At 39.4% G+C, this 12,294-nt stretch overlaps 1 protein-coding gene across 10 annotated transcripts in view; it reads left to right on the top strand.

Moving 5' to 3' along the window:
- The window catches only part of LOC109429323 (ras-related and estrogen-regulated growth inhibitor), a 279,937-nt gene that overhangs the window by 225,845 nt on the left and 41,798 nt on the right, over nucleotides 1-12,294 (top strand). For 4 of the 10 annotated variants that reach the window (XR_009996507.1, XM_062846762.1, XM_062846763.1 and 1 more), the window contains one exon: nucleotides 8,640-9,150. Coding sequence is in view for 9 of the 10 variants with exons in the window: in XM_062846762.1 (XP_062702746.1) it covers nucleotides 9,090-9,150 (61 nt within the window). In the remaining variant the exon portion in view is untranslated. The remainder of the gene's footprint in view (nucleotides 1-8,639; nucleotides 9,151-12,294) is intronic. The other 6 variants (XM_062846766.1, XM_062846764.1, XM_062846768.1 and 3 more) reach the window with 2 other exon arrangements.

Below are 12,294 nucleotides of genomic sequence, written 5' to 3'. Positions count from 1 at the left end.
AGAGAGCTGTAAAAACCATACATTTTGATCGACAACTGAAAGAAAAAAAAAATTCCTTTAAAAAATCAGCTCCCTTATGTCTATTTTGACCAGGCTGTTTCTAATTTGACCACTCGCATAAGAAATACACGTGATTGGCCAAAAAAGAATCCAAAGTTGAGAATATGGCAAAACTGCGGCAATGCTTCTATTTTGGCCAGTGCCACTTTTAATACAAAAATCAAGTAGATACTTGATTTCTGCATTTTTTTAACAAAATTTAGATTGAAACCTTTCTCTTGGCACATTGGTGGTTTCCATTAAATTATTAAAAATAAATTATTAAAAATATTTTCCTTACACTGGCCAAACCGTTGCACAGTGGCGGGGCTCCATACAAATGTCGGACAAAACCTAAAACTTTCCCCAAATGCGCTGAAATTCACATGTCTAGATAATTTGGGTGTGCTGAATCTATTTCTGGCATCAAAATTTACATAACTTGCATTATTTTTGTGTAAAAGTAGGTTTAAAGTATCAAAATAACCTTATTTTTAATAGAAAATAATGAAAGCTTATAATAAATAACTTGGCATCGTGTTTATTTGTTTTGGAATATTGTTTTAGTGCTCTATGTTAATCTACATAGTTTTTTTGATGAAGCATGTAGAATTGTATAAAAATGCGAGTTAAGAAGACAAAATTGCTTCACACTTTTTATTAAGTGAGGGTTACATTCTATTCATCATGTCCGCTTGTCAACCAGCGAAAATAACAATGACGATACCTCATACCACATCTATGTAGAACAAAAGTCGACAATACAAGCTCACAGCACAGACACACAGACATCTCATGCTACTCATATCCCATTGATCCTCTTATTAACAGTTAGTTCAAATAATCGGTAGTTCGTAAATCGTACGCTCATGGCTCTAGCATCATTTTGGCTCCTGTTTGACGTTTGGTCACCACCGCCACCTAGTTATTGGCATTGATTGGCGGTTTGATTGGCATTGAGCGATTATGTTCTCGTGACCACTATTTAAATAGTTCCAATTTGTTCGAAGTGATACGTCTGTTTGTCTGTGCATTGGTCTCTGGTCACCATTTCAGTGGGGTTTTTGAGTTAATCATTATTGAAAATAATATTGCCGAATTTCCGAGAACGTATTTTAGCAAATGAAACCTTGGATGATTAGTTCATAAAATAATAAATATGCATATGTAAGGTACATTCCTTTTTGAATGTACAAGAAATCCGTTATTTCATTAAACTTATTAAAAGGTAAACTACATATAGCTACTTAGTCTAAAATAATCGATATAAATACAGTCTATCACAAAATCATTCAATAACCGCTCTGTTGTATTTGCTCAAAAATACACTTGTTGAATACAGTACCAACGAAATGCTGTCTCAAAAGACCGAATGCGCGACAATAAACAGGTTAAAACCCCTCCCCAGTACATTCTACATAAGTGATAACGCAACATATCAATGTGCTATGATGACTTTTATATTCTGGACGGAAATTTTAAAAGATATTTTATAAGTTTACGTTCGAAAACAAAATTCATAAATTTTGGACTGATCCGCAACCATGCGTCTCCATTACAACTTTTTTTCAAAAAAGTAAATTTTTTGTTCTAAGCGCAGTTTTGCGCAGACAGTGACGTACAGGGGATGGCCAAAATGTTTGGGATAGGCAACTTTTTTTCTCCCGCAAAAAAATTCAATATGCTGTAACTTTTCATAGAGTGCATAAAAAAATCTCAAATTTTGACTGTTTGTCAACCTATTATATGTGCATCATTGGTACAAATTTGGGCTCGATTGATTAATGTTTCGCAAAGTTAGAACCGTTCGGGTAAAACACCATTTTTTAAACAACTCATTTTTGAACTGTCATATCTCGGATACCAGTGAACCGAATTGAATGAAATTTTTAACGTTTATCAACAATATATTGATACTCAATACGACGTTATAAAATGTAATATTTTCTCACGGTGAATTAAGTTATACCGGGTTGAAATTTTTACCCATATAGAGGAAAATAAGTCAAATTTACAGTACCACTCAAAAATTACTAAATGTGTTCTTTCTTCAATCTAAATAGGCTCTAATATATCTGATTAGAGATAACTTTAGAACAGAAGTGGAAAATCTTTGGATATCAACACTAAAATTTATTGACATTGATGTAGAAAATTACATTTTTTCGAAAAAAATCCAAAAAGTGTCAATCCATGATAACTTTTTTCAAAGTTTAAAAAGTACTTATGTTTTAATCGTTTGTGAAGCATATACATATTGTTAGTTTACGTTTAAAATTTCATTCAATTCGGTTTACTCGTTTCCGAGATATGACAGCTCAAAAATGAGTTGTTTAAAAAATAGTGTTTTACCCAAACGGTCCTAACTTTGCGAAACATTAATCAATCGAGCCCAAATTTGTACCAATGATGCACATATAATAGGTTTACAAACAGTCAAAATTTGAGATTTTTTGATGCACTCTATGAAAAGTTACAGCATGTTGATTTTTTTTGTGGGAGAAAAAAAGTTGCCTATCCCAAACATTTTGGCCATCCCCTGTATATCCCCAAAAACTAGACAAGATTTGGGGTAAGATGCAACACACCTGATCGTTCCGAACTGTTTCATTAAAAACTACTAGATCAATGTAGTCTGAATTTATAATCAAAAAAATCAGTAAAAGTTACATTTTTGGAATGATCTGAAAAGACAACAAATGTAAGCTAAGATTCAGATTGAATGTTGTAATGCTAAGGTTAAATGTATCCCAAAACAATAACAAAATTCATGGATTTCAATATCAGCTATATGTTACACATTGCGACATTGAAATTATGGTTTGAAATTATGATGATAAAAACATATTATTCAATACATAATTTTTCAACTTTGAAAAATTCCCCTGGACTCAATTTTGATTCAATTGACTTGAAAATTCGGATTTATCTTAGTTGAAGTATTTATAACAAAAGAAAAATGTCAAAGCAATGAAATTTTGAGGTTTTGTCCGGCCTCCGGCCACTGTGCGTTGTGGTATTTTTGTATACAAACCCCTTCAGAAATTGTACAACAAAATTTTCACAAAATTCCTTCAGAAATTTATTGAAGGAATTCTTCAGTAATTTCCCCAGTACCATTGGCTGCGATTTCTGCAGACATTTCAAAAGAGATTTCTTGAGAAATTTCTCTGCAGGTTTTTGCAGGACTCCCTCTCAACATTTCTTCATCATTTTTTCCTTGGAAGCTGCTAGAATTATGTACTCCAGAAGTCTCTCATGACTTCTTTTCTCCTGAGATTTAAGGTGGTATCTTTGAGGTGTTTCTTTAGGAACTCTCCCAAGTTTTTCCTAGGCATTTATCCAGATATTGAACCAGATATAACTTCAGAAATCGCTTCAGGATTTTTTGTCCAGGAATTCCACTTGGAAAATTTCAAGTATTTCTACTACGAGTTTTCAAAGTTTCTCCAAGTGTTTTTAAAAGAATTTCTTGAGGCATTTTTCGAGAAATTTCTCATAATTTCCTTCAAGGGTTCCTCAAAGGATTCTTCAGAAATTTTGTCTAATTTTTAGAAGAACTTCTGAGTAATGCCTACAAGATTATCTGAACAAATGGTGCAGGGATCTCCATAGAGATCTCTGAAGACATTCCAGGAGATATTTCTGATGGAACTGCAGAAGCAATGTGTAAAAACATGCTTTTAGGGATTTCTGCAGGAATCACTGAAGGAATTTGTCAATGAACTGTTGAACCCTGGTTAGAACACTGGATTTGTAAATAAAATTTTGGAAGAATTTCTGAAAAACTCCATGAAAGAACTTTTGAAAAAATCCCTGGCTGAAATTCCACAATCAGTTTCTACAATTCTGGAAAAATCTGTGGAGGTAAAAATATTTCCTCAGATATTTTAGAAGGAATACAAGCAGGGATTTCTGAACAAAGCCCTAAAGGATTTTTTAAAGAAACCTTGAGAAGAATCTTGAAGGAATCTCGGGAGGAATTTCTTAAAATCTTCCTGGTGAAATACCTGGACAATCTTCTCGGGAAACTCTTGGTGGAATTCCCAGAAAAATATTATCGACGAACTTATGGCGACACTCGTGAATAAAATCATTACAGTAGACGTTCGGTCGGTGCAAATGGTTTAACTGCAATGCTTTTTAACTGCAAGTTCGATAAGTGCAACAAATTTTCAGTTATCGTACTGCTAAATGTCAGAATGATGCGCCATGCCAGCCCAAATGAACAGTCGAATGAGATTCACGTTCATTTTAAGCCAGTTGTTGGTTTGTTGACGCTGTCATGCGTTGCAGTTATCGGATTTTTGTTCGCTAAGTGAAACGTAAACATGTTGCAGTTATCGAACGTCTACTGTAATTCTTGGTGGTTTTTCAGAAAGTATTCCTGGAGAAATCTGCGGAGGAACTTCTGAAGATAAAAATCCTGAAGGATTACCCGGAGAAACGAATAAATAAGCGTCTGCAAAGATGTATGTATGTATGTATTTACAATCCATCTCCCACTGACCGGCAGTGCTTTTATGGAAGAAAAATGTCTGCGTCTATTTTAACTTTTATCCATAGACGCAAACAGTTTTAGTCCTGGAGATAGAAGGTGATAGCTCTACTGCACGTCCAACGACCCATTTCAAGTATGACAGGGCTTCCACGTACATCTTGAGGTCGTTTTCTGGAACAGTAAGCCCCGCATTGATGCATCCGGATATCATTTGGATATCTGAAATGCATTAACACTTCCTGAATCAAAAATTTGCATTTTTGTTTCTGGCGCGTATTTGATATGGTAAATATCCCATGTATGATTAAAATGACGTTTTTTAATTAGAAAGATCTCACCAAGTTCTTCATAGTCTGCCGTGATGTAGTTGTATTCTCATTTCTCCAGCGGTGCAGCAGCGATCGAAATAGGATTTATTTCATTACCGCGTACACTTAAAACGACGTACTCTTCACTTTGCCTCCAAAATCACACTAAACCGCCCCGTACGAAGATGAGCACAGCCAAATCGGCGACGACGACGACGCGGCCGGTCCGAATGAATAAGCGTCTGCAAAGATCCCTTAAAAAAAGTAAAATCCGAGGAGAAGCTATTGAAGTTATCCTTAGAGAAAATGCCGAATATATTTCTGGGGAAATACCTGGAAGAATATATGGAGCAAATCCTGCATTAATCTCTGTATGAACTCCTGCAGGAATCTCTGGATCAGTTCTGGATTAATCTCTGAAGAAATTCCTGGACACAACCCTTACGGGAAATTTCAATGGAATCCCTAGCGCAATTCCTGAATAAATCAGTGGAAAATCCTAAATTTCCAATGATTTTTTTTATTTCAAATGAATCCCTAAGAATTTTTAAAGTAACTTCCAGAGGAGTTTCAGAAGAAACTCAAAGAAACCAACATAAACAAATTCTTGAAGAAATTATTGAGGGAATATCTGTAAAAAACCCTGGAAAAATTTCTTAAAGAATCCCTGGAAGAATTTCTAAAAAAAACTCCGTAGGAGGAGTTTCTGAAAGACACCTTAGAAGATTTCGAGACCGACATCCGGGAGTATTTTTTTGATCCAATCAATGGATTAATTTTGAATGAAATCCATAGAAGATTGGAAGAATGGAGGAATCTCATTAGGAATTTTAAAAGGAATCACCAAAGAAATTTCTAAAAGAATACCTGGAAAAATTTCTGAAGAAATCTTTTTTAGAATTTCTGAATAAATCCGTAGATGATTTCCTAAAAGAATTCTCGTATGGATTCCTTAAAAAAATCTTTGGATAAATTTGTAACTGTAAGCTTTTCTGGGAGAAATTTTGGAAAAATCCTTTATGCAAATTCCGAATGAAATTCTACAGGAAATTCTGCAGCAATCCATGGAAGAAGTTATGAACAGTTTTCAATAGAAATCAGACTTTTCGAAAGGAATAACTGGAGGATTTTCCTAGTCTTCTGGGACACTTGATCGGGCCCAACTCACGGACTTTGTTGTTTCTTTATTTTCCTCTTCTTTCATTACGAAAAATAGCTCATCTTCCAACGACTGCCGCGTGCGTATTTGTCAGACTACCCGCGAATGCGAAAGCCTCAGCCTGAGTTGCCTTTAGTACCACGTACTTTCAACTTCACGGGCTGTGCTGCTGCCATTGTTGCCATGAGCTTGTCATGGTCATGGAGTTTCGGCAAGCTCTACTTGAGGTCCTTCCCGATAATTTGCTTCAAGGACTTACTTACCTTATCGGTCAGACTAAGGCCTGAGTGTCCTCTGCTGTACGTAGGGGTCCCTGTCTCGTGCCCATAGAGTACTACCGATCTAATCAGCGTTTTGTAGATGGTTAACTTCATGTGATGGCGATCTTTGTTCGATCGTAGATTTCTACGAAGTCCAAAGTAAGCTCGATTTCCTGCCACAATGCGTTTCTGAATTTCTCTGCTGGTGTCGTTGCCGGCGGTAACCAATGATCCCAAGAACACGAATTCGTCAACCGCCTCGATTTCATCACCGTCGATGTAAATTCGGGGTGGCGGGCGCGGTGATTCCTCCCTGGAGCCCTTTGCCATCATGTACTTTGTCTTCGACACATGAATGACTAATCCGATTCGCCTGGCTTCACTCTTTAGTCGGATGTACGTTTCCGCCATTTCAAATTTACGTGCAATAATGTCAATATCATCAGCGAAACGCAGCAGCTGAACGGACTTCGTGAAAATCGTACCACTCGTGTTTATCCCCGCTCTCCAAATTACACCCTCTAAAGCAATATTAAACAGCAAGCACGAAAGACCATCACGTTGCCGTAACCCTCTGCGAGATTCGAAGGTACTCGAGAGTGACCCTGATACTCGAACTACGAACATCACTCGCTCCATCGTAGCCTTGATCAATCGTTTCAGTTTATCCGGGAATCCGTATTTGTGCATAATCAGCCATAGCTGATCTTGATCGATTGTATCATACGCCGATTTGAAATCGATGAACAAGTGATGTGTGGGCACGTTGTATTCGCGGCATTTCTGTAACACCTGGCGGATGGCGAACATATGGTCCGCTGTAGCGCGTTCACCCATGATATCCAGGCTGATATTGCCCCACGAACAATCTTGCAATCAGTGATAGACGGCGGCATAAAATTTGAGAAAGTATCTTGTAGGCAGCGATCAGCAGTGTGATCGCGTGATAGTTCCCGCAACCCAACTTGTCGCCCTTTTTGTAGATGGGACACACGGTGCCTTCCATCCATTCCTCCGGTAGTACTTCCTCCTCTCAAATCTTGGTAATGACCCAGTGTAGTACTATCACCAGCGGCTTTGTTGTTTTTCAACTGGCTAACATCCTCCTTAATCTCTTGGAGGTTAGGAGCCGGAAGTCTTTCGTCCTGCGCACGTACTCCTAGATCTGTTACCACGCCACCTTCGGTGCTTGCAACGTCGCCATTAAGTTGCTTATCGTAATGCTGCAGCCACCTCTCGACCACCTCATGCTCGTTCGTGAGAAGATTCCCGTGTTTGTCGGCACATGTGTGCTTGTGGCACAAAGCCTCTGCGCGAGCGTTTCAGCCTCTTCGAGAGCTTCCGTATGTCCTTAGCGCGGTACAACTCTTCCATCGCTTCGCGATCTCGTTCTTCCTGCTGGCACTTCTTCATCCGGAAGACTGAGTTCTGTCTGTCCCGCGCCTGTCTGTAACGTGCCTCATTCGCCCTCGTACGATGTTGCAACATTCTCGCCTATGCTGTATTCTTCCCGTTTTTCAATTGTTCACATTGGCCGTCGTAGCAGATCGAATGTCTATCCAGCCATCAAGCCATTCAAGTGTAGCTGCGCCAAGCTGTTATTCCGTTGGTAGGGCCACTGCAAGCTGCTGCGCGTAGTCTTGAGCCACTTCTACGTTCCGCAGCTGCTCGATGTTCAGCCGCTGCGTTCGACTTCGACGCGTGGTAATAACCATCGAAACCTTTGAGCGCATGAATACAGCGACTAGGTAGAGATCCGAATCTATATTCGCACTGCGGTATGTGCGGACATTGGTTATATCCGAGAAGAATTCACCGTCGATTAGTATTAAATACCAAATTTTAGTCGATTTGGTTTTCTGTTTGATGGCCGGGTGATCTCCAGGGGACTTTATGGATATCTTTGCGAAGGAAGAAAGTGATTCGGACTACCATACCACGGGAAGCTGCAAAGTTTAGGCATCGCTGTTCGTTATCATTCGATACGGCGCAGCGTCCAGGCTGTTACGCCCGATTACGACCTCTTCAAGGACGCAAAGTCGATAAACACGTCTTGCTGTTGTACAGCTATTTCCATGGTAGAAAGCCCTTCGCGGTTTTTTTTTGTTGACGGCCCGCGCCTTCCACACTCGGTCCATTACCTCTCCCGACGACATGCCAGGCGGAGTTGCTAACCTTTTTATTTCTCTTAAATTAATTAAATAAATGTGTAATTGTAGCAATCGCCTGCCTATCACAATGGCCTTATATCATTTTCCACCTAATTAAGGCTTATCTAACATCACCAGAAAATTATCACTTGCACTAAAGCTTAATTACACGTTCTCTCCATACTTATGTTTTTTTACTCTTTACTCTTCTCTATCCGGGAGAATGGAACTGACTTTGCTCCTCGGAATAACAGCGCATCGATTTATCCGTTCTGCTTATCCAGTCGGTAGGTAGGTATTCACGTTTGGTAGCAGAAATGAAGCGATAAAGTCACCAGCAAAGTGAAAAAAAAACTTACACCAAACCAGACACTCATTAAAAACAAATAAAATGATAAGTGCGCAAACAGTGAGCTGAGCGAGCGCATAAATACCGACCGACCGCGCATGCACAATTTATGCGACAGCCCAGCAGATATCCGGAGACAAGAAAACGAAATTCGTGACGTTCCGTGGCAAAAGGAAAGCAAAAGTCGAAGAAATGGTTCCCCGCTGGGGCAGCAGTAGCAGCAGCAACACTTGTCACGACATCGGGATCCAGTAGAAGTTCCCCTACTCGCCCACTAGTACCCTCAACCAGATGAAACTTCGCACGCCAAAGCACAACGAAAAATGACAAACCTAAACAAACTCAAGGTGGTCGTCATTGGCAGCTCCAAAGTGGGAAAATCAGGTGAGTAGCATCTCCTTTCAGTCCGAGTGTGGCGGCGCCACGCTGCTGCTGCCACGCTATCCTCGTTGACGACGTTTATTGTTATTGATATAGTTATGGTTATGACACGTGGCAGTGAGTGGTGAGGGCCTCCTCGTCGATTGATGGCTAACTGCAGTTGAATTGTTTTCTATTGGAGTTTAATTGTCGTCGTCGTTTCCATTTGAAGTGTCCGGCAACGGACGGAAGCCTTGAGGATGGCCAACTAGGGCTTCGTGCCGGACGGAATGCTGAACCATATTCGTATAATGTTGGGGTGGTTTATAGGTTGTAGCTTCTTAACATTGACCTAGTCCGGGCGATTGAAGATTCACTTGTGGTGGTTAGTTTGAAACATCCATAAAATTAGTTTTCATTGGTTTACTTAACTGAGAGTTGTTCAGCTTAGTAGAATAACTAGCCACAGAAGTCCAATGCCGCGACTGTTCGTGTGACTAACATCTAGTTTGCCACGCCCTTACAGCGTCAGCAGCGGTAGTAGAAGTGTCAAGTTAATTTTGTTTACCTGGACACTTTAAAATAGTAAATTAATGCAATTAAAGGTATTAAAATAATTGAATAAGAAAATTGACTACATTGGAGTTCTAGTGTATTTCTATTTTCAGCTTATTCATCTTTTTAGTCGTGCAGATTGAAATGATTCCTTTATGTACTTCAATATCTAACTATGACAATACTGAGTTAAGCTCTAAAACCATGCGCTATGGGGTTAAACGGCCGCCATCTTGAATTTTTAGCCGCTATATTCAGACATCTTGCCTGAAGAAGATGTTTGAATATAGCGGCAAGATGGCGGCCGTTTAACGGAGCTTTAGGCTCTAAAACCATTATATATGGGTATATCTGGTATGGGGAAGAAGTCTGGAGTTCGAAAATGGTGACCAGAATTCGCAAGATGGCTGACTTATATCCAAAATGGCGGCTCAACATTCAAAATTGCGACTTTTTTTAAGAGTTTATGGCTCAAACATTAAAAGCCAGATAAACGATGTGATTTCTGGTGTCTTGGAATGGTTTTTTGTTAACCTTCATCCAGCAAACGTACATTTTCCACCTGCGGAAAAGCACAAAAATGGTCTTACCTTTTTTGTTTTTCGATGGATTTTGATGAAATTTTCACAACTTCCCGAAAAACTCGTCTAGTTTATGATGCCGGGGACTTGAGTGCCAGGTCCACATGATTCCGGAGTTATTCCGGATTTTCTTGGGGTACCAAAGTTGGCCACATACTTTGCGCAACGTATATATCAAGATCCTGATGAGGTAGAAGTATAGTGTCTTCGGCAAATTTGTTCAGCAGATTAAGAACTAACTGGCAACGGCGACTTTGGTTCGCGATTCGGCCGCTAGGTGGCGCCAGTGTCAAAAACGTGCAAACCCTTATATCTCAGAAACCTGATAAGATAGAATGATGCTGTCTTCGACAAAATTCTTCAGCAAGCTCAGAACTACCTGATAGTAAAGTCTTTGGTTTGGGATTTATCCGCTTGGTGGCGCATTGTGTCAAACACGTTTATTTCGATACCCTAATAAGGTACAAGCATGCCGTTTTCAGCAAAGTTGTTCAGCAAGCTAAAAATTGTCTGAAAGTTGAGTCTTTAATTCGTGATTTATTCGCTAGGCGGCAGCTTGTGTATAATATTTAAAACAACGGGACGGCCACCTGTTTTTTTTTTCAATATGGAGTTTGACAGGTTGGATTGTGCCTCTTTACGTAGAGCATAAATTTATGCTCCAGCCAAAATATTCACCAATACTGTCGTGAAATTTGAATGTTTACCCTTTTACGAGGGATATTGGTGCCAAACGCTTGGATCACATTAGATATCATTGAAGTGTTGATTATGAAAAAGTGATATTATTTGATAATCTTCAATTTGAGAATGTCAATGTTTAGGTAAAGTTCCTACAGAGAGTGGAAATCGTTTGTGAAAAGACACGCAACACCTCTTTTCGCAAACTGTTCGCTAAAGTGCGTTTTTCCTTATTTTCTCCCCCTGCTGTATTGAGTGAATGTTGGTATTAGTGAGCTCTGGTTGCGCATGATAAGCGGCAACAAAATAAGATCACCGTAGAACCCCCGTGATTTAAACACGTGTATTTCGTAACTGTAATAAGCCAAAAGCATGGTGTTTTCTGTAAAACTGTTCGGCAAATCTGCAATGGTGACGCTAGGTGACACCAGAAATCAAAACATTAAAACAATTTTATCTCAAAAATCGGAAAACGTCCAGCAAATTGTTCCGAAAGTTAAGAGGAAGTAAGACGTATCTGGTGTCCTTGGTTCTGATATAATTCGATATTGTATGAACACCCCAATGAACAAGAAGTATTCCATTTTCAGCATAGTTGTTCAGCAAGCTAAATGCCATTTGGCAGGATAGTAGACAGTCGAGTAACACCGTTTTTAACTCCTGCGGACAAATTTTGTCGCCCTACAATATTGCTTCTTTTCCTCCGTTTTTTTTTTCTTCCGGGAATGTCTCCGCGAATTTCTACAGGAACTCTTCTGGGATGTTTTCCAGGAATTTCTCCGGGAATTCCACCGGGAATTTATCAAGAACTTCCTCAAGGGATTCTTCAGGAAATCTTCCGGGAATTCTTCTAGGAAGTTGCTCCGGGGAATCCTCTAGGAAATCCTCCAGGAATTCCTCCGGGGATTCCTCCGGAAATTTCCCCAGGATTTCACCTAGGACTCCCATCAGGAACTCCTTCAGGAATTCCTTCGGCAATTTCTGCAGGAATTCTTCTGGGAATTTTTTCAGCAATTCCTCCGTACTTTTTTTTCCAAAATTTTCTCCGGAAATTTCACTGAGAATTTCCCCAGGAATTCGTCCATGAGTGAGAATTTCCGGGAATTCCTCCATGAACTCCTCCGGGAATTTATTCAGGAATTTCTCCGGGATGTTCTATAATTTTTCCAGGAGTTTCTCCAGGAATATATCCGGGAATTTTCTAAGGAAAACTGTCGGTTTTTTTTTTTTTTCAAGGAAATCCTCTGGGGATTTGTCCAGGAATCTCTTCAGGAAGTCTCCTGTGATTTTTTTTTTCACAAAACCCTAAAGAATTTCTCCTGGAATTCCTTCAGGGCTTCCTTCACGAATA

Source organism: Aedes albopictus, chromosome 1 (assembly GCF_035046485.1).
Source record: "Aedes albopictus strain Foshan chromosome 1, AalbF5, whole genome shotgun sequence".
In the NCBI taxonomy this organism is placed as follows: Eukaryota; Metazoa; Arthropoda; class Insecta; order Diptera; family Culicidae; genus Aedes; species Aedes albopictus.
Note: the sequence above shows the minus strand (reverse complement) of the source record. Positions and strands in the feature narration are given on the sequence as shown.